General features: G+C 42.8%; 1 protein-coding gene and 1 long non-coding RNA gene across 5 annotated transcripts in view; one reads left to right on the top strand and one right to left on the bottom strand.

Annotated features, from left to right (window-relative positions):
* Ganc (glucosidase alpha, neutral C) overlaps positions 1 to 15027 on the top strand; it is a 63575-nt gene extending 48548 nt beyond the window's left edge. For 2 of the 3 annotated variants that reach the window (XM_003475441.5, XM_005006230.4), the window contains 8 exons: positions 1283 to 1526; positions 3292 to 3356; positions 4997 to 5073; positions 8090 to 8164; positions 11384 to 11497; positions 13126 to 13238; positions 13766 to 13869; positions 14766 to 15027. In XM_003475441.5, coding sequence (XP_003475489.1) covers positions 1283 to 1526; positions 3292 to 3356; positions 4997 to 5073; positions 8090 to 8164; positions 11384 to 11497; positions 13126 to 13238; positions 13766 to 13869; positions 14766 to 14875 — 902 coding nt within the window. In that variant the 3' untranslated portion in view covers positions 14876 to 15027. Of the gene's footprint in view, positions 1 to 1184; positions 1527 to 3291; positions 3357 to 4996; positions 5074 to 8089; positions 8165 to 11383; positions 11498 to 13125; positions 13239 to 13765; positions 13870 to 14765 lie in introns of those variants that run through there. The other variant, XM_063250196.1, reaches the window with a different exon arrangement.
* Positions 1541 to 22410, bottom strand: LOC134476398 (uncharacterized). 2 transcript variants are annotated; one of them, XR_010048000.1, is made up of 6 exons: positions 22075 to 22410; positions 18346 to 18479; positions 5755 to 6005; positions 5109 to 5322; positions 3895 to 3973; positions 1541 to 1830 (listed from the first exon to the last, which is right to left on the bottom strand). It is a non-coding gene; the product is annotated as an uncharacterized LOC134476398 (long non-coding RNA). The 2 variants fall into 2 exon arrangements; XR_010048001.1 differs by lacking the exon at positions 5109 to 5322.
* Between the last annotated feature and the right edge of the window lie 68 nt (positions 22411 to 22478).

Here is a 22478-nt window from a genome sequence, read left to right as displayed (position 1 = left end):
ATCGGGCCATCATTGTGTGGCCTGAGCTCTTCCATATCATTCCAGGACATAGACCTATGTTACCACTTAGAGAACTCTAACTAGAGACTCAACATGTTGATCCCAGTCACCTTTAGATGTTGTATAGGGCTTCCTCAGTGAACAGCAATACTTCTACTTCACTTTCTACTTGGGATTCTCAGATTTGTAAAGAGCAGAACTCTAAGGAGGATTCTCAATGCCTTCTGTTCTTTTTTTTTTCCTTTGCCTGTTCTGAGAATTGAACCCAGGGTCTTTTTATTGATTTTTGTTTTCTAGTTTTATGTTTGTTTGTTTGTTTTGAGACAGGGTCTCACTATGTAGTACAAGCTGGCTTTGAACTCACGTATGTAACCCAGACTGGCCTCGAACTGGAAGCAATCCTCCTGCTTCAGAATCCTAAGTGCTGGGATTATAAGCATGCACCACCATACTTGGAAAGGGTCTTCTTATTAAGCCACAGCTTTAATTTTTAAAATTTAAAATTTGAGACAGAGACACCTTGTTACTTTCTTGTAACTGAGATACAATACCTGACACTCAAAATTGAAGGAAGAAATTTGTCAGGCCTGCAGTCCCCGGGAGATTAAGGCAGAAGGATCACAGAGACTTTGAGGCCAGCCCCTGCTCTGCCCCTCCAAAAAAAAATAGAAGAAAAGGGTTATTTTAGCTTATGGTTTTTAGAGGTTTCAGTCCATGGTTCACTGGCTCCAAGGCAAGACAGCATGCAGCGGGACCTAGAGGAGGAGAAGCTACTCATGGCTGCAGGAAGCAGAAAGCTTCCTGTGTTTTTAGGGCATTGGTCCATGTACTACATAAGACATACATACCTTGCTCAAGGACTTAGCATGGAAGTCTACCAAAACTTCTAATTCTAGCTATTTGTTTCTCTCTAGTTCTTTGAGATTTATCTTTTTTTCAAGGAAAGGAACAACCTCTTCCCACACATATAATGCATACACACACACACACACACACATTTAATCAAGCCAATATTATGCAATTTCTGAGGACCATGGCTTCAACATATGACAGTGTGCATTTCACAGTAGAGCCTGTGGTCCTTTGACAAGAAAGGAGTACTCTAAGAGTATTCTGTCAGATCCCAGAGTACATTGTGCAGCATGTGCTCTTGTCTGAGGCCACGCTTTGTCCTGTCTTTCAAGTGTGCAGATGGCATCTCCTTGTCAGGACTTCAAGGCCGTATTTTACCTGTTTGTCTCTGATTTGAAGTTACCTCACATGGCCTTCTTTGCCTAACCAGCTGATGTTGGGGGCTTCATCGGGAACCCGGAAGCAGAGCTGTTAGTTCGCTGGTACCAGGCTGGGGCCTACCAGCCTTTCTTCCGTGGCCATGCCACCATGAACACCAAGCGGCGAGAACCCTGGCTGTGTGAGAAGGAGCACACCCACCTCATCAGAGAAGCCATCCGAGAGCGCTACACTCTGTTGCCCTATTTGTATTCTCTGTTCTACCAAGCACATGTGGCTTCTGATCCTGTCATGAGGTAAAACAAAAAAACAAAACAAAGACCCTGCTGGGCTGAGGATTAACTCTGTGATAGAACACTTACCTAGAATGAGGAAGGCAGTGGGTTCAATCCCCGGTATATGGAGAAAAAAGCCCCACTTAGGGTCATAGCAACCAGTTTCTCCCAGACCCCTTAGTGATTAAGGACTAGAGTACATGCACAGAGATTTTAAAAGAAAAGTTGAAGAAAATCCGTGTATTCAATCAACTTCATCCATTTATTGATTATCAACTGTGCAGAAAGTGCTGGCTGTTGAAAATGCAGATGTCCAACTGGAGGCCTAGAGTAAAAAAAAAAAAGAAAATGCAGAAGATAAAAAATAGGTCCCCCTAGTACTTGTGATTAAAGTATTAGTGTCTGCTAAGACACAGAGATAGAGACATTTCAAAGAATAAGGAAGTGGTCTTGTAACTGATTTTGTTAGTATTTAACCCACATGTACCCTCTCATGAAAAATCTTAGACTTCTACCTAAGGCTCAGTTCTTCTTGATGTGGGTTTAACTTTTTCTTAATGTCTAAATTCTAATTTTATTTTGAAGGCAGAATATGAAAAAACAACTTGCTAGGTTAGAGAAGGATATAGCAATAATATACCAAGGCTCCAGGATTAGTGGTTCTTAAATAGTTCAGATTAGAATCTCCTAGGAGTGCTTTAAAATTATAGACTTCAGTGGCCATACTCAAACACTTTTAAGAATGTCCTTAGGTGCCGGGCATGGTGGCTCACACCTGTAATCCCAGCACTCTGGAGGCTGAGGCAGGAGGATTGTTGAGAGTTCGAGACCAGCCTAGGCTACAAAGTGAGCTCAAAGCCAGCCTAAACTGCACAGCAAGACCTTATCTCAAAAAGACAAAAAAAAAAAAAAGAATGTCCTTCGGTAAGTTTTAGAGCTCTGCATTTGTTAGATGTTTCCCTGTGATTGTAGGCATCGGCAGGGTTTAGCAATCACTTCTTTGTTACTATTCAGAATGAAAATAATATGTTATTACAAAAGCTCGTGAATAAAAATCTTTCACATTAAAAATATATTTTCCTCATGAAATTGAAAAATGACTAGAACTATTGGTAGCCAGATACATAGATACTGAAAGGTCGTATCTTCTATGAACCCAAAAGCCTTCTAAATAGTTGCATGAAAAAAACAATAAAAAAGAATACTAAGCAATTTCTCAGTTCCCCCAAAATATATGTAGTAAAATTCATTTCATTTAAATACTTAATGATTAAGGTCTACATGAAAGACAGTGACAGCAAGAAAAATGGCACAAAATTATAATCATAGAATATGATTTTATGAACATTTAATTTGATTACCAAAGGTGTTAGGCATTTGCTCTTATATAAAGTTCTGTTTTTGTCTGTTTCCACAGCATTTAGTGCTCAACAATCATAAGGAAAAACTGCAAATTCTAGAAACATTTGCATTAACCACTCTCCAACATACTAAAAATATAAAATAATCACAGCAACTCCTTATAAAATCTTGAATCATATGAGGAAGAATCTTGGCTCTTTGATGCTTTCCAATTCCCTATGAATAGTCCTAAACTGAAAGCATAAAAATCTAAGAAAAGAACCAGCACTTGGGAGGCTGGAACACGAGGATCGCTGTGAGTTCCAGGCCAGACTGGGATACGTAGCGAGACCTTGTCTCAAAAACAACAGCAACAACAACAAAAGTCGAAGAAAAGATGTAATAAAGCATCTAATGAGGTTAAAATGTGAATTTCTTTCCCTAGGCCTCTATGGATAGAGTTCCCTAGTGAATTAGAAACTTTTGACATAGAAGATGAATATATGCTAGGTGAGTATCAATTAGGGTTATGATAAGTACTATAATTATGCTTTTATTATGTTTTCTAATATGAGAGCATTTTAACCACCCCTATTTCCAAGAAAACCAAAAATAAAAGACATTCCTTCACCAAAACTTTTAATGCATTTTTCTCATTGCTAAGACAAAATACCTGACACCCAAAGTTAAGGCAATTTCAGCCCATACTCAGCTGGCTCCAAGGCAGGGTGGCATGGCTGAGGAGCAGCATTCATGGTTGTGACAGGCTACAAGAGCAAAAGGACAAAAGGGAGGAGCAAGCCACTTTCCCTCCCTTATATTGTATGCTGGCTCCCTGCCCCAGGGTGGATGCAGCACTCATCACCAATCCCAGCATTAGACAATGAACCAATCGCAAACTCTAGGTTTTGCCCACCCCCCTACTCCACCCCCCCATGACCACATGAAGCTTTGAGGGGACATCCAGACACAAACCATAACAATGCATTAATGGGGTCATAGTTCTATTGCGTTATAATGTACCACTTATAGTAAGTATTCTTGTCACCTTCAAATACATCCATCCCATTTGTAGGAGTAATTTGGGTTTTTATTTTGAATCCATTCCTCCAATCCCTGTGAGACCACTGCAGGGAAAGGATATAGAAAAAAAGTAGATCAGATGGCTATAGTACAGATCCGGAAGAGTGCAGGTTATACATAATAAGCTGCTTTTTGGCTCAGTCCTTAGGCAAAGTCACTATCTTGGAGAAAATTCCCTGACCACTCCTGTTCTCCTCGGACCTAATTCTTCCCTCCCAGGTCAAATCACTTTTTCCAATTAATTTTCCGATTAACTTCCTTTTCATTTTGTAACTTTGCCTCTAAATTGTAATTAACATGTAATTATCTTTTAATATCTATCTTCATTTACTGTAAATTCCCTAATTGCAGGGACTATGCTTGCTTTATTTGTTACTCTGTCCCCAAAGTCTAGCCTGGGACTTAGTAGACACTCAGTAAATAAGTACTTATTGAATAAAAGAATGACTTCACAAACTGATGGATTTTATACAGGTTTGATGCCAAAGCCAAATCAAATAATAATCTAGATTATGGAGAACTAAACCTTCCTGCTGATAACCCCCAAGCAGAGGGACTGGGTAGCCACATTGAGCACCCTATAGATAGCTGTTGTGGGCTCACTGTCATCAGCATCCCTCACAGCGAACAGTGACACCCATATGAGAGGTGCAGTAGTGCTGTTTGATTAGTGAGCCAATAGTAGTGGTGCAAAAGCGAGACTGACAGGCCGTCTTGAGTCCCTTCCCCCAGGTGCCATCAGTGGATTCATGACAGGTGATACCTCAGCCATCTCTTTGAGCCCCTGTCTCTTTCTCACAGTGCTTTTGTGATGAATCATTCCTTTAGATCCCTGTGTTTCTTGCCTTACAGAAGTACACAAGCTAGTGGTCTTCAGCAGCACAAGTGTAACTAAATGGAAAGGATGTTTTCAGATCTCTTACGATGATATTTGATTTTGGGGCCGGGGATATAGCTCAGTGGCCACAAGTGCCTACCTTGCAAGCACAAGGTCCTGAGTTCAATTTCCAGTACTGAAGAAAAAAATCCAATGATACTCGATTTCTTTTTCTTTTCCATTTTTTTAGGAAGTGCTTTACTGGTTCATCCAGTCACAGAACCAAAAGCAACCACCGTTGATATATTTCTGCCAGGGTCAAATGAGGTAAGAGTCCTAACAAATGGCTACATATCTCATACCTCATATCTCTCACCCCTTCATTTCTGAGAGATTTCTTCATCATGCAGCTGTGAGCACACTCCAAACATCTGTGCAACTGATGGCCACTGTCCTCAGAAATGTAATGAAGGAGAAGAGAGGCAGAAAACCAGGTGATGACTCCAGGAATGATCATGATGATTTTTTTTATAATCACACTTTGTCTTAAGTGAGTCTTCTATAAGTACCCTGAAGCTTAGAGTAAGAAGAAATCTTCAGTCAGCTGTGAGATAGCAAACTTGGGTTAGGAATGGGAAATGTAGGTATAAAGAGATTTTGCTCTTTGGTGTCAGCCCCTTCTGAATGCCAAGTTTGCTACCAGAAACTTGGCTCCTAACACTCTCTAAAGTGGATAAAAACACCACCTTTTTCTTCCTTCTCTAACTTCTGGCCTTCCTCTGCTGTTAGTAGTTACTATTACTGGGTGTCATCAGTGTACTGTATAAATACCAACTATACTGTATAAAATACTATACCTGCTAGAGCCCAGAGTACAGTGGAAAGGTGGGAGTAACCCATGATCTGTAGAGCAGAGAGATTGTATGCATCCAAAGGGGCCCAAAGAAGACTCGGGGTAGAAATCTGGCTTGTCAACATGGAATGGAGAGGAGGAAGGGACAGACTTACAGCGTTGGGCACCAGAGCATTGCCCAGACTTCGGCAGACGGGGAGGACACCAGCGGTCTTGGCTGCTGGGTACTGCCATGCCACAATGAGGGGCCAACATTCAGCCCACCACACGTGGCATTATTGATATGACAATAACTGGGATTTTCTCCAGAATGTTGATGATGTGTGGTCTTTCTTCTTGGTTTCTCCAGTGTTTTTAATTATGAAGTTGAGAGCTCTTTACAAAGGTTCTCCTGCCAAGTGAAAACCTGGGAAAGGTTGAATACAACAATAACTAAATAAATGGCCCCACCAAGTACATACATTAAGTGTCTTGAGTTGATTCTGACAAAGGAGGCAGCTCCCATGCAGCGGAACTGGCACCCTTCCAAACATGGCCAAGAGTTTTTATTAATGACCTGTCACCACTGCAAATGCATCATTGTGACTGTGTGCTGCATTCCTTCAGCACTTTCCCAGAATGTTCTGTGAGTGTCCGTCTTGCTACATCTTCACAAACCCTGGATAAAAGAGCCGTACTATTTCTTACCAGGCCTACCCCTTTACCTTGACTAGCTACAAGATAGATAGATAGATAGATAGATAGATAGATAGATAGATAGATAGATAGAGAGATGCATATAGATATGAATATGTTGGTTTATTATGTCGCGCTCCCATGTGACTGTGAGCTTCTGGAAGGCAGTTGTTTTTATCTCTGGTTCACTGTCGGATCCCCAGCACTGAGATGGATTTCTGGCATGTAGTGACCCTCAGTAAGCACTTGCTGACCGAGGAGCTGGGGAGAGGTCTGGATCTGATCTTCATGGTGTTCTGTACCAGTTCTACCTTCTTGATGTTGGAGATCTTTGCAGGGGGCATCTGTTCACAAACCCTACACCTTTCATTTAATTTTTTTTTTAAATGGTAGATATGGAATCTCCAAATTTGTTTGCATTAACTTTGTACATTTCCCCTACCAGCTCTTTGTGCAAAGCTCGTGGAATTGGTCAGAGAGATAGGAGAAAGCCAGACGAGGGCATACAGGAAAAGAAAGCTGAGGCAGCATCCCTCATGATCACAGACATGCAAATCTTTGGCGAGATATTAGTAAATTGAATCCAACCAAGGGTCACACATCATGACTGCAGTGGGGTTGAGCTCATTGAATGAAGAGTTCATTATAGCTAGTGATTGTCAAGTCACAATACTGTCACCTTCCCAACAGGACAGAGAGAGACTCAGTGCCCCTGCTAAATTAAGAATGTGGTAATCCCAGCAGGGGCACTTGTGACACAGACTCTGTGGCTGCCAGAAAGTGCACTGGGCTAGGAGAGAGAAATGAGATGTTTGCTTTCATGGTGATTTTGAAGATATTTTAAGGATTAATTCCACCATGTGACTTAATGGGACCCTTTTGGTACTTCTGCTGCTAACCTTCCGTGGTGAGAGCCTTAGCTCTGAATTGTGTTCTGTGAAAAAGGAACTCTAGGGATAAAAGTTCCTGTGTTTTCCTCCCAGATTTGTTCTTCATTGATGGTTTCCTTTTCTTCTGCCTCATTTGTCTTCAGTCTGTGATTCTCTTCTTGCTGTTTCTTTTTTCCATTGTAATCATATTGTTTACTTGTAGATGTGTTAAGTTGTTATAAGCCAGATGATCTATAAGAACCACGAAGGCAGGAGCTATGTCTTTTCTTTTCACGCACATAGAGATTTTAGTTATCATGTACACCCAGCACTTACCATGGAGGTAAGTTGTTCAATAAATAACTTTTGAACCAGTTGCTGTGACTTACTCCTATTCAGGAGGCTGAGGCAGGAAGACCACAAATTAAAAGGGCAACTTAGCAAACCCTACTTCAAAAAGGAAAAAAAAGATGAGTTGGAGATTGTAGCTCAGTGGCAGAGCATTTGCCTACCATGGGTACTGGATTCAGTCTCCAGTACTGCAAAAGAAAAAAACAATGGCTTTTTAGTCATTGTCCCTCGGGATCTTCTTCTTCTTCTTTTTTTTTTTTTTTTTTTTTTTTTAGCTTGATTGACTTTGCATCTTGGGATTTTCTTGGTTTTTTTTTTTTTTTTTTTTTTGTGTGTTTTTCCTTTTTATTGGTACCAGGGATCGAACTCATGACTGCCTGCTTGCAAGGCAGGCGCTTATGCCGCTGAGCTAAATCCCCAGCCATCTTGGGATTTTCTTAAAAGCATATACTCTTCCTAACTTCTACCCAAGTTAAATTCAACGTACTTTATATTTCTGGGCTTTTCAAGATGCAGATAAATGAGTGTTTCCTAAACAAAGGTGTGAGCAGAGTTGCTCGTGTATTATTTTTCAGTGGTGTCTGTTACTTTTTAGGTCTGGTATGACTCTAAGACATTTGCTTGCTGGGAAGGAGGACGCACCATGAAGATGCCGGTAACCCTGGCTACTGTGAGTTCCTTCCAGGCCACTGTTTCTACCTGCCTTGTTACTCAGGTTCCCATAACAAAATTCCACAGACTGCATTAAACAGCAGAAATGTATTTTCTCACAGTTCTGAAGGTACAAGTCCCAGATCCAGTTGCCAGCTGACTCATTTCCTCATGAGAGCCTCTTCCTGCCTTGTGGACTGCCACCTCTCCCTGTGCTCTCACTGACACGCACAGAGGGAGGGAGGCGGGAAAGTGAGTAAGCGCACACAGCGCCTGCCCAGCTCTCCGCTCCGCGCCGTGGAGACTGCTGCTCTCAGGGAAGGCCCAGTTCTGGGACTTCATTTTTAACCTTCATTACCTGCACAAAGGCCCCATCCACCCCAAATACAGTCCCACTGAAGGGTCGGGTTTTATACTTGAATTTGAGGGGGGCACAGATAATCAGTCTATAACATGCTTCTGTACTCAAAGAAGCAAGTGTTCTGCTTAGTAACGCATACAAACAGAGGCAGGAGGGCAGGGGGTGCAGTGGGGGCCAGTGTGGGTGGACTGCAGTGGGCTGTACTGTTTATGTACAGGTTTCTTTGGAAGTACTGAAAATACTTTAAAATCTGTTATGACAATGTTGCATGGCTGAATATACTGTAAACTAAGTGTATGTTTTAAATGTAAATTTTGCAGCATTTTAATTGTGTCAATGAAGTTGTTAAAATGTGAGCAAAAAGAGTTGGTATGAAACACTGAGGATAAATATAATTCTCCCAGATATGTTGACATTTGGTACATCTAAGAAAATGATAACACTGAAAACAGAAATGGTAGTCACCACATGTGCCAAAAAGAATGTCTTAGGGGCTGGAGATTTAGCTCAGCGGCATAAGCGCCTGCCTTGCACGCAGGCGGTCGTGAGTTTGATCCCCGGTACCGATAAAAAGGAAAAAGACAAAAAAAAAAAAAAAAGAATGTCTTATATGGGACAAATGAAAATGAGTTTTTGAGCTGGTCATTGGAGGTACACGCCTGTCCCAGCCCTGGGGAGGCTAAGCAAGAAGGACCACTTGAGAATTCGAGGCCAGACTGAGCTACGAAGCAGTCCAAGGCCAGCCTGATCCACATGTGAGACCCTGTCTCAGTTTCAGATGTAACTCGGGCCTTCAGACCCCAGGGAATGCATCTATTATGATGTTAGACTCACAGTGGCCCTTTTGGGCTGTCCTGAGTTTCTAAAGGAAGTGTCTTCCCGAGGTGATTCACAACTGTGGGAGTGTTAGTGTGAGGGTTGGTATGAGATACATATGCAGATGGTTAGAGATTAGAACAGTGCCTACAGGGCCACAAGCCCAACTAGCACTTTGCCTTAAAGAATGAATGCTCTGGCTTACATCCTCCCCATCCTCATTCTCCGATTTATTACCTAGCTTGGCCCTAAGGTCAGTCACATAACAGATCACCCTGACCCCCTTCCCTGTACCCTACGTGAATTCCTGAGCAGGCTTCCTTTATTGTTCTTGAGGCAGGGTCTCACTATGTAGCCCAGGCTGGCCTTGAACTTTGAATGATCTTCCTGCCTCAGCCTCCCAAGTACTAAGACATTCTTTTTTGTCCTTTATTCTTGCTTCCTGTCCTTTATTCTTGCTTCCTGGTTCTACCTATAAAAAGCCACAGAAGCTTTGGTTGGGGACATCCTTTTTCCTGAGCCTCTCCTGCTGAGAGGTAACAGCCCTTCCTGGACCCTCTTAAAGTCAAAGTGGACATGGACTCTTGAGTGGTCTTTCATCTTTTTTTTTTGCCTTTTTCCTTTTTATCGGTACCCGGGATCAAACTCACGACTGCTTACAAGGCAGGCGCTTTTGCCGCTGAGCTAAATCCCCAGCCCCTTCTTTCATCTTTCATGCCACAACGCCACAGCACAGTCATGAACTGTAACACACAGCCACTACCACATGCCCTGAATGGTTTGAAATAGTGATATTAGGGCCACAGATACAGCTCAGCAGCACAAGCATCTGTCTGGCAAGCACAAGGTCCTAGGTTTGATTCCCAGTACCAAAAAAAAAAAAAAAAAAAAGAAAGAAAAGAAAAGAAAATAGTAATGTTATTTCTTAAATTTTTTAGTAATGCGTGAATTAAAAGAAGGACATTTCAGTTATCAACCCTCAGATGCAAAACAGACCTTACTAATCATCTGCTCTAATCCCTCACACTTACAGACTCAGAGAAGTTCAGTTTCCTGACCAGGATTGTGGTAGAACTGAAACAGGCCCCATCTGCTGGATTCCTGGTCCAAACCCCATTCTCCTATAACAACCGCCTTGTTCAAAAAAAAAAAAATGTGCAACAATAAAATAAGAAAGAGATTGGCTAATCAAGAAGGTGTGGGGTAAATAGATGTGCTTTACTTTTTGCTGCCAACTGTAGCTTAAACAGAGGTGGCATCTTAAGTCTTCCACCCTCACTCCCAACTTCGTAAATGCTTATATATGCTTCTGCTTGCTAGTACTTTACTCCAAGCAAAATATAAACTGTCATCTGATGCAGGCAGCTGCCTTACCCGAGGCAGGAAACCTGACAGAAGGCCAAAGCTGACAAAAGTGCCATTGCACAAGGCCACTAGCTCTGCACCATGCCCACAAGTGTGTTATTAGAGTTACTTAAAGAACTCTGTAACAGTTTCACAAATTTGCCCTCAGAATTGGGTCTCCTTCCTGCTGATCCAGTGATGCAGGGAGCAAGAAGTATGCAGGTGCAGTGAGAAAGGACAAAAGTCATTGCCTCAAAGCAAGCAGCCCGTCACATATGTACACATTCACTTGCAGTCCACCCGAGCCCAGTTCCACAGGCAGCAAATGCACTCATCAGCAGGGCTCTAGAAGTAAACGTGTAATTGTAGACAAGAACACAAAAATACAAAACAAGGAAGGCCACTTATGGGGTGGGCAGATAGAATTCATCACTTAGCGGAAAAAAAAAAGCAAAGATGGGCGAATATATAATAAAGCAGTGAGCGGAGACAGTTTCTCAAATAACTGAAAAAAAAATAGGCTGTTCTCCAGTTGAGGTCTTTTCTTTTTGAGTAATCCCAGGTCTGCCACATTTGCCATCTCTGTGCCTTTACGTTTGTTTTGCCTTTGAGACTATATTTGTAAAGAAGGTGAATGCTAGGCATGAACATACTTTCAACTTCTGCTCTGCAAGTTCCTTTGTGAGTATGCTTACCTGAGAGCGCACTGTGTTACAGATACCAGTATTTCAGCGAGGCGGAAGTGTGGTGCCAGTGAAGACAGCCGTGGGAAAGTCCACAGGTTGGATGACTGACGCCCCATATGGACTCCGTGTGGCCCTGAGCACTGAGGTATTTGGAAAATTCTTACCTCTTTACAGTGGTGGCCTTCAGAGGATGTGACGACATATAAAAGCGGGGGACCCCATCTATGAGACAGGTGTATCTGATGTTTGTCTGGAAATCAAGGTTATGAGTCATTGCCCAGCTTGCCTGCCCTTCTTGGAATTGTTCTCCAGGCAACGTTTCTACCCTGAAGAAATGTCTTTCTTGCACGTGACTATTGGTGCTCTTCGCCTGGTATTGATTACTGATGTTCTGAAAGCCCATCAGGCCATAGACAGCTTGAGCCAGGATCACCCCTACAACCCAGTCTCCTAGTACAGTGTACCTGTGTTTCTTTTACCAGTTCAGGAACCCTGGCCCCTCTAAATGACTTCTGTTCTCGTCAGGTAGTCCAAACGACTAAAATCTCCTTGAATAACAGCTGGGAAGATCCAGCACAAATTCATCCTTATGAGATCTTTTGAGCCAAATGAGGCCTAGAGCAGGTTTCCCTCCTGTCCATTTGCCCAAATATATTACAGGGCCAAGCAACAATTCTTACTATAATGCCTATCATTATTTACATTAATGTTATAAAATAAATTATAGCTTTCTTTTCCATCTGTCTTGCTTAGGCATGTCTTTTGGGGCCAAGTATGGGCTTTGAATCCAACACTGTCAATAATGATAATCTCAGGGAGTGTCTGACACGCAGAGGGGAACTTGTACTAAAAAGAAGCAAGAGCCAGATACCATCCTCTCAATGGAGAATCCATTATTTTCTGATTTTTTTTAAACTTCGATTTTATTCTGTGAACTTTATTTCACTGCATGTCTTGGGATAGTATTTTCAGGAAAGCCACTTACATAACACTTAGTTTAAAGTTTAGTGTAAATTTAAGTTTAAGTTATAGTTTAAAGTATATTTTAAGCTTAAACTTATATAGTTTAAATTTTTTTCAGCAATTCTTTGTGCTCCTTTTGTGTGACTTCCCTTTTCATATCATTCATCGTGTATTCGAGAGTGATTGGGTATTTGTAAGACCTTTGCGCATCTTGAACGTTGTGTTGGCCATCAAGGATTTAGCTCAGCAGCACAGTGCCTGCCTGGCAAGCACGAGGTTATGAGTTCGATCTCTGGTACCAAAAAATATGCATATGTATCACTTTAGCCAGCTTTCTATCACAGTAATGGCTGGAATACTCAACTTATGAGAAGAAAACGTTTGTTTTGGTTGACAGTTCTGAAGCTTTAGTCCATGAGCAGTTGGCCCTGTTGCTTTCGGGCCTATGGGGCAGCAGCACACCCAGACAGGCAGTGCGTGGCAGAGCAGAGGTTCTCACCTCGTGGCCAAGAAGCACAGAGGAGTGGAAGGGATGGGGAGCCCTTCCTTTGAAGGTGCCCCCTCATGCCCTGCAACCCTCCTGGAAGGCCCTACCTCCTCAAGGCTCCTGTCACGAAAGGGTGCAACGGCCTGAGGACCAAACCTTTAACACATGGGCCTTTCGGGGATATTCCAGGCCCAAACAGTAGCAAATGGTACACTTTTGTTTGGCACAATTTTTCAAAATTTCTAAAGTTATTTACCTTTGGGAACTGACTTCTTTCCCTATAAAACAACTACATTGTGTGTTCTCTGTGACCCACTCTCCAGGGTTCTGCAGTGGGAGAGCTGTATCTCGATGATGGTCATTCGTTCCAGTACCTCCACCAGAGACAGTTCCTGCACAGGAAGCTTTCATTCTGTTCCAGGGTTTTGACCAACAGGTAACAGAGCTAAAAAAGCCGTGTATATTCTTAAATTACACAGTGCTATCATTTTGGCATCCTGACATAAATGTATAGCTGATGTTTTAAGTTTCCTACTTAAGTGAGTAGTGAAGGCCATCTGTTTTTCAGTCACTCTATCATGAATATTTGTTTCTTGGTGTCCTCATCTCTCTCTCCTCTAAAAAGTAATAGGGATTCAATTTAAGGCCCAGTTAATTCCATTCATTCTAACATTTACCATTCATCTGATTCCTTACAGTTTGACTAATATCCTAGTTATATTTGTGATTTTTGTGTTCTTTAGTGATTTTACTTCATATGGCTTGTTAAAGGGAAATTGGTTTGGCTAATTGTTAGCTAGTCCTGGACACACACCAAAAAATCATCTTTTTCACCTCTTCATCCTAATTAATATGACTCTATGTGAACCAGATCATATGTGAGGAGAGCTTACAGGTGGACATGTTGACCAGTCCAAACCAACAACCCTTTCCGTCTCCTAATACTATTTGCATCTATTCCAGTTGTGCTGATGAGAGGGGACACTTTTCCAGCAAGTGTGTGGTGGAGCAGATCTTGGTCTTAGGCCTCAGGAAGGAGCCATCTTCTGTGACCACCCACTCATCTGGTGAGGAAAAGTCCTTGTCTGCCACATGGATGAGGCCATCTTGCTCCTCTTCCTATACACTGTTAATATATTCCTAAGGAAAATGAAGGCTGGTGGTACATGACTGTGATCCCAGCATGCAGGAGGCCAAGGCAGGAGGACTCAGCCTGGGCTATGTAGTGAGTTCAAAGCCAGCCTATAGGGCTCTATAGAGAGACCCTGTCTCAGAAAAAAAAAAAAAAAAAAAAGACCTGGAGCTTGAAATAATACTCTAGGTATCTCTGGATGTCTTTATACTATGGTTAGCTGAAGCTGGAGAGTTCTGCCCATGTCTAGGATGCAAAGGATGGGAACTGTATCTTTCCAAGTGAATTTTGTGGACAAATCACTTTGTTCCTTACAGCTTCTTTTCAACCAGTATTGTGTTCAAACAATGAAGTTTTTCATGTTTTTAAATTTTGTGAGGCACGTGCTCCATAATCCCAGCCCTCAGAAGGCTGAGGCAGGAGTGCCATCAGTTCAAGGCCAGCCTGGGCTACACAGTGAATTCAAGGTCCTCCTGAACTATAGAGTGAGACCCTGTCTCAGAAAAAACCCTTTTTGGGGCTGGGGATTTAGCTCAGCGGCATAAGCGCCTGCCTTGCAAGCAGACAGTTGTGAGTTCAATCCCCGGTACCAATAAAAAGGAAAAAGACAAAAAAAAAAAAAAAGAAAGAAAAAATCCTTTTTAATTGATTAACTTAAAAAATAAAGTAAAAACATCATAGATGTTCATGAATAAAAGTGCTATTAAAATGATTCCCCGAAGTGAAGTATAAGGTCTTATGGTAGATTCAGAAAACATGTCAGATTTGAGTGAAAGACTCTTGTCTTCTACATAGTCCTTAGACCTTCTCTTCGATTGTCTTTCTATACAGATGGGAAAGTCAAGCCCGTGGCTTTTGCGTACTGTGCCAGAATGTCCACTTTAAGCCTGGAGAAGCTTTCCCTGAGTATTGATGCAGACTGGGAAGTTCACATCCAGTGACAGAGAAGAGCCAGCAACATGCACTGGAGTGGCCTGCACCCTTCAGCCCTTGGCCTTTTTTGAGACTTGTGCTACCATCTAATCAGCTTTGGCTGAAAGTAATCTTTGACTAGCCACTAGTGTATTAATAAACAATGCATGGCAGATTTTAAGATTTGAGGCTTTACATGTAAGATATCTGAGTGTTGAACAAACACCCCCTGTCTCATAGACCCTCAAAGCGTGAGATATGGATAAAATGTGTGTGTTTCCATTGCCTCCTGAGCTCTATCCCAGGGAGCAGTTCCATGTAGCCAAGCCACTCCGAGGGTCTGCTTTCAAGGCTTGCATCAGACCCCGCAGCAGTCACTCTGTAACAGCAGCAGAGCTGCCCAGGGCCAGGCTCCAAGTGGGCAGCATCTGTGGTGCCCCTATTAGACTGCTAAGCCAGGTAGAAATATTATAGGGAGTCAGCTAGGGGTGGGTCCTTGAGAGTCTGTATAAAGGTAAAAACACAACCTGGCCAGAGTCAGGTTGGAGACTAGGCCTCAAGATTGCGACAAACTGACCAGGCCTGCATACTTTCCAAAAGGACAAGATATAACCAGTAACACCTGATCTGATAAAGTCTGAGCATCAGTCACCTAGTGGGTGAATGACATTCTTGGATCTATCACTTCCTAAAAAGTTCTTTGTTCTTTCCATGGGCACTTGCTGCTTGTCTTGCTTCCCCACTGGAGCAATATTACCTAAAGCACTATACTTACAATCTTACTGGTTGGTTATAGCTATAATCCATGTTGAACCCATGTGGATGTGCTCTATAAACTTCTCCTGAGAATTGGGGTCCTTGGCAGCCCATTCAGGGCTCCACCTGCCTCTCAGGAACTGTAGCTCTCTCTCCCCCTCTGTTAATATTTCCTACTCTTGGGCTGGGGATTTAGCTCAGCGGCGTAAGCATCTGCCTTGCAAGCAGGCAGTCGTGAGTTCGATCCCTGGTACCGATAAAAAGAAAAAAAACAAAAAAAAATATTTCCTATTCTTGGACTGGGGATTTAGCTAAGCTGCATAAGCATCCACCTGGCCAACGTAAGGTCATGAGTTTGATCCTCAGTACCAAGAAAAAAAAAATGTCCTATTCTTAACCTCCAGTGTTCTCAGAATTCATCAATTTTAGAGAACATGAAGTTGGTGTTTCGGTCATGTAGCAGATTGGGAGTTACAATATTTCCCTTATATCATACTTGGAGGTGGATATCCCTGTATCACCCCCAACATGGAGGTGAGAGACAGCTCTCTCCCTGGCTTACGGCATGCCTGCCACAGAGGGGAGTGATTCTCCTCCGCTACAGACAATGGTTGGGAGCACAAGGGCGGTTTACCTTTCATGTTTCTCAGGTTCAAAGGTTCCAAATTAGCCTTCTTAAAATGCAAGTTTTTTGTGTTTTTTAATTAATGCTATCTAGTTACCAAAAAGTATTTATGATATGAGCAAACTATACTATAATAATGAAATAAGTACCTATGACTTGACCACTGAACTTCAGAAAAGCCTAGGGTTAGAACTAAGATATGGTAATCCAGGTGAGGCACTTCCCTCTGACACAATCAGTAATTAAAATAAATAGTACTTTACTGTATTATTTTTTAAAATCAAAATTAGTTTTAAAAACCATACAGAAAAATATCAAAATTTTTAATAACAGGCTTAGTGGGACTGAGTTCTCCTTTGTTTCAGGCTCAAGATGCTTAGCGTAGAACAGAACAGCGCAGCAGACCAGCTACATCACGGCCACCTCTGCTCGGAGATCCTGTCACTTCTGCCAGGGGCCCAGCATCTGTCCCGCAGCCTGAGCTCCTCAGCGCTCAGTGTGCCATCTTCTCAGGCTGGCACTACTTGGCTACTTAGCACTGTGACATGGTTATCTGAGGTCTCCTTCCTTCCTTCCACCCAAGCGAATCCTCTAATCCTTCAAAGACCAACCCGAAGCTCAGTTGGCCTGGGGCATTCAGTTAACTCATTTGGCAATTCCCGACATGTTCTCTTATAGGAAAGTGGACTTTATGTAAGAAACTAGAATCGTTTTAGCAGAGATTTTAACACAGCTTCAAAATGTGTGCTTAGTTTATTTCTTCTTTAAGACTTAAATGCGGAGCTGGGGATTTAGCTCAATGGCATAAGCACCTGCCTTGCAAGCAGGCAGTCGTGAGTTCAATCCCCAGTACCGATAAAAAGATTTAAAAAAAAAAGACTTAAACGCAAAGGAATAAATTGGCAAACTGAGTTTAAAAACAAGAACTGCTCAACAAAAAAAATGCACAAAAGTAAACAAAAAAAGCCAATAAAATAAGCATATGAGAGATACCCAGTCTCATTAATAACTAAATAAATGGTTTTATTTTTTGCATATTTGGCCAAGATTACTTTGAATGAAAATACCCAGATCTAATGTGGGTGTAAGGACATGCACTCTTGCACATCATTAGTAGAATTATAACAAGTATCATTTTTCAGGATGACAGTATTATCAAAATTTTAAATTTGTATCCCCTATCCCAGAAACCACTTCAGAGAAGTCAGATGACTGCTCTGAGCTGCTCCCTGCAATGTGTTTTATGGGTGGAAAACTGGAAAGAAGCTAGGTATCCTTTAACACAGGGTTGGCATCTCTGTGCAGGAGAGTAGTATGTAGCCATTAAAAATAATAAGCACTCAAGAGACTGAGGCAGGAGGATTGTTGTGAGTTCAAGGCCAGCCTGAACTGCATAAAGAGACCCTGTCACAAAAAGACAAAAAAATCGATGTATATGTATTAACATAGAAATACTTTTGATAAAATGTTTATTGAGTGATTCCATCTAAGTAAAAAAATAAAACAAAGCTAAATCTGAAGGAAGCTGTATATTTTTCAGACCATGAGACCCATGAAAAACAGATCCGAGGACCAGGCATGTGGTATACCCCCTGTAATCCCAACACTCAGGAAGCTGAGGCACCATGAGTTCAAGGCCAGCCTGGGCTACATAGTGAGTTCAAGGCCAGACAGCACTACATAGTGAGATCCTGCCTCAAAACCAAAAACCAAAAACCAGATCAGAGGAAATGTTCCAGATGGAAAGAGAGTCGAGACGTGACCACATATGTGTGATCCTAGGTGGGCTCTAGACCTACAGAGGCCATTGTTGGGACAGTCCAGCAGCATTCTGAGGCGAATTTTTTTATTGCATAGTAGTTTTTCTGATTTCAAGGGCTGCATGATTATTGTATAGAAGAACCACCTGTGGTTCAGGAAAACAGTAGAGTTCAGTGGCATGCAGAACACTCCACTTTTCACAGCCCTTTCAGTGTCAGGGTCTCAGGATGCAGGCAGCAGAAATGCAGTCAGACACATGCCTGGAGCTTTTACAGTTTTCCTCCCTAAAAGCTCTGGGTAATGGGATTTCCATGACAGTATCACACAGTGCACTGTGCTTTGAAGATTTCTACTTACCAAGCCCTCTGAATGCCCAGCATAACGGTGGGGCCCATTACATTAAAACAGCTTCTTGGACTGGTAGGAAGGGGTGGTATTGGAAGCGCATACCCTGTTAGCCACAGACAATTAGGGACACACGAGCCAGCATTCTAGAAGAAGCAAAACAGGTGGAAATATTAGCACTGGATATCGGATCTGCTTATCCAACGACCAGTCTTGCTAAAGGCTATGCTGCCAAGCAAGTCCTGGCGGAATCAGACTGCTGCTCTTTGACAGGTGCTTCCTGCAGAGCTAGTGGAAGTAAGAGTCCTGCACAACCGGGTAAGGCTAGGGAGCCCTGACTGTATGTGCAGACCGGAGAGATCCTATGCCTAACTCATCTCGAGGGAGGAGTCGTAACCATCCATAAACTTGAGCTCTACTGACCAAGCCACTTAACCTCCTGCAGGCCTGGTTTCTTCATTTGTGGAAAAATAGATCATCTCCAACATTCTGAGTTTTCCTTAATCTAGCTATAAAGGTAAAGTAGGTATCTCAGAACCTTGATTGCAAAATGGAATTAATCAAACCTACAGTGTGGTACTATAGACTGAAAATACTTTACATGGATGAAAAGGAAAACAGTAGCTTTGCAGTAGAGAATCCTGGGGGCAACTGCCTTTGCCAAATGATCAAAATGCACACAACCTATAATAAAACAATCACACACCCCCAAACAGGACTTGAGAAGGACACGCTGCACCTGTGACTTCCTCCCCAACTCCATAACCACGTTCTAATCACGTGAAAACCATCAGACAAACACAGACCCAGGGACATGTTATACCTGAGAAGTGCTATTCAAAAGTGTCAAAATCAAGAACAACCAAGACCGTGGGGTCATCAGGCTGGAGGACACTAAGGACTTCTAGCTCTTTGACTCTTATAGGGATCTAAAATTATTCTTTAAATTCTTTAGAGCGCTCACTGGGAAGTAGCTGGCTCTCAGTAAGCACTTAATCAATCAGAGGTGTTGAAGAAAGCAAATAGACTGCTTCCCATAATGTTTGTCAAAGCAATATTTTGGGGAATGGAAGAATCAGTGATAAGGAGCCATTAGCCAGCACTATTGTGCAGCAGAAACCATTTTGCCCACAGGTGTTGCATGACATTGGCTGAAATCTCTTATTAAAACTAGTTCTTTATCTTTGAAGAGGCTTCTGGGAGTTTCTGTGCTCATGATCTGCCCTTTGATCATGGGCTCAGGTTGGATTGCTCCATGATAACATCAGTTTCCCCAGCTGTGCAGCTGGACAAGCCTTGACTTGGACCTGGGCATCTCACCCGCTCTGCACTAAATCTTCCACCCTGTCTGGACCCTGTGTGTCACACACACACACACACACACACACACACACACACACACACACACACAAGCACACACATCTTGTTACTAACAGGTGGAGCTGCCTTAAACAGCTGGGGAAAGGAAGCTCCATAGGTGTGGCCCAGAGACAGCTTCTCCCCCATAAGTACATTTCCCATGAAACTTCAGTGGTACTGACAAAGCCTTAAGTATAAGAAATTTCCTAGCCAGGTATGGTGCATGCACCTATAATTCCAGCACTTGAGAGGCTGAAGCAGAAAGATCACTGTGAGTTCTAGGCCAGCCTGGGCCACATAATAAGGTCCTGTCTCAAAAAAATTAAATGTATATATGAAATTTCTATTCACACAGGGAAATTTCATTCAATAGACACACAACACACATTCATTAAGGGCCTTCTGTATGCTTGCCCTGAAGGTGGAATGGGAACCTAGTCCCACCTTTATAGTCTTTTGGGCAAACCAGAAGTTAAATAAGCTGAAACAATAAAACAGGGTAGCCAGATGTGGTGCACGTCTGTATTCCAGCACTCCAGGAGGATTTACAAGTTTGAGCCCAGCCTGGGCAGCTTAGCAGAAACTTGTCTTAAGAAAGTGAGGGCTGAGGCTGTAGCTCAGTGCAAAGGTCTTGGGTTCAATCTCCTGTACCATACATACATACACACATCCGGGTCCATGCTGTGCATTTCAGTGTGGTATAAAGCACTGTACTAGGTAGGAACCAGCATTATGATGGTGGAGGAAGGAAAGCCCATCTTGGTTCTCTGGGCCTTTGGTGGATTTCAGGGAAGGCAGAAATCTTTCCAGAGACTCTTTCAGCATTTGTGAGTTGGCAAGCCTTGGGGGAGGGGACCCAGCCGCTGTACACAGGGAGATGTTCAGGAAATTTGAGTAAAGTGAATGCTGATTTGCATCCTGAGTGTCCCAAAGGCTCAAGTGTTAGAGGCTTGGTCATGAGGGTGACGCTGTTGGAGATTGTGGCACTTTTCAGGAGCCAGGGCCCAGAAAGAGGTGCTTAGGTCACTGGGTCTTAGGGCCTCAGAAGATTGCTGGACCTCTGTCCCTCCCTTTTGCTTTTCGCGCTTTTGCTTCCCTGCCTTAAGGTGAGGCAGTTTTGTTCTGCCTCCAGCTCCCACTATGGTTCAGCCTGATGGAACCAGGAGATCATGGACTGGAATCTCCACACTGTGAGCCAAAGTAAACCTTTAAGTTAATTATCTCAGGCATTTCCTTAGAGTGACACAAAGCTGACAACACAGTAAGCAAATGCATCATTCAACCACACCTAACCCCAAAGTAGGATTAAATTCAGATCTTAACAAGTCCATTCACTGAGTGCCTCAGACAATCCTAACACTTTTTAAAAAATACATTCCATAAAGCTTGTTTAATTCCCCCCAGCAACGCAATAATAGAAAGACTCATTGTATTCATTTTACATGTGAGAACACTAAACTGACACACAGGAATAAAGGAAAGGTAACTCAGCTAAAGTTACACACACACAACCAGAAAGTGGCCACCCTAGACTTTGAACCCGGACTGTCGGTCTCTAAACAATGTTGTCTTCTATTTTCCTTTCCCAAAGTAGTCAATATCCTTGGTCATTTTCGTGGAGGAGCAGGATAGACTGATGGCCCCTACAATTCCAGATCTAAGATTCTTCAAAATTGCAACCCAAAAGCCTGGTAAGTATTCCCTATTTCAGTCGTCACTTCCCCCTTTCCCTGTGGTCTCTAATCTTGGATCAGAGAGATGGTCACAGGGGAACAGCCATGGCTGCAAATTGAGAGAGGTCAGTTCTCTGCCAGGTATAGGATGTAGCCATCTTATAACCCAGGAAGCAGCTACCAAGGGCAGAAGACAAGAAAAAGGCCAGGCAAGCCATCCTCTCCCCAGACACGTATGCCCTCACTGAAAACCCTGAAGTCACACTTGAGGTAGGACATCCCAGGACTCTCTGTGAACCTGGCTCACTGTCCAAGGACAGCTTCTGAGGCCTCAGATGCCTAATGCAGCTCAGCTTAATAGTCAACTTATAATCAACTCAGACGCACCTTTTGTGGCAGATTTGCTCCCAGTGTTTATCTGGGAGATGAGGTCAAGTGGGTGAGTGGATGGGTCAGTCCTCAGTGAGGACTGAGTGGTATTTTCCAAGCACACGGTTCCACTGAGCACTGACATTCTAGAAGAGATGCCGAACCCAATAATGAATAACGTTTTGGCATCCTAGAGCTTAGAAAGTAAAATTCACGTTCTATAAAAAACACAGGGGGTGTTGCTCAATGTGAAGGCCCTGAGTTCAGTCCCTACCACCCTCCCCACACAAGCACGCGCACACACACACACACACACACACACACACACACAGAATATTACCTTCAAACTCAGCATCTCACATTAGAACTTGCTTCTTCTTCTTGTTTGTTGTTTTGGATTGGTTTGGTTTGGATTTATGAGACAGGGTCTCATTACATAGCCCAGACTGGCACTGAACCAACGGCAGTCCTTCCTCAGCCTCCTCAGTGCTGAGATTACAAATGTGTACTACCATCCGTGTTCAACTCTAGTTAGCTTTTAAAATATTGTTTTCATTAACTTGGTGGCCAAATGAGTGGCTCCCACCGTCCACCTTACTCAGCTGTTCCCTGCCCACTTCCTGGCCACACTGGCAGCACTGGGAGCCCCAGCCGGGTCCTCCTCTCCTTCATGCAGCCTCTCTCCTGGGCTCCCAATCTTTCTTTACATCTATTTTTAGTTTTCCTGGCTCAAGCTTCTTCAGG

Source organism: Cavia porcellus, unplaced genomic scaffold, assembly GCF_034190915.1.
Source record: "Cavia porcellus strain 051 isolate PalLab524CR breed Dunkin Hartley unplaced genomic scaffold, mCavPor4.1 scaffold_6, whole genome shotgun sequence".
In the NCBI taxonomy this organism is placed as follows: Eukaryota; Metazoa; Chordata; class Mammalia; order Rodentia; family Caviidae; genus Cavia; species Cavia porcellus.
This window is presented reverse-complemented; position numbering and strand designations above follow the sequence as displayed.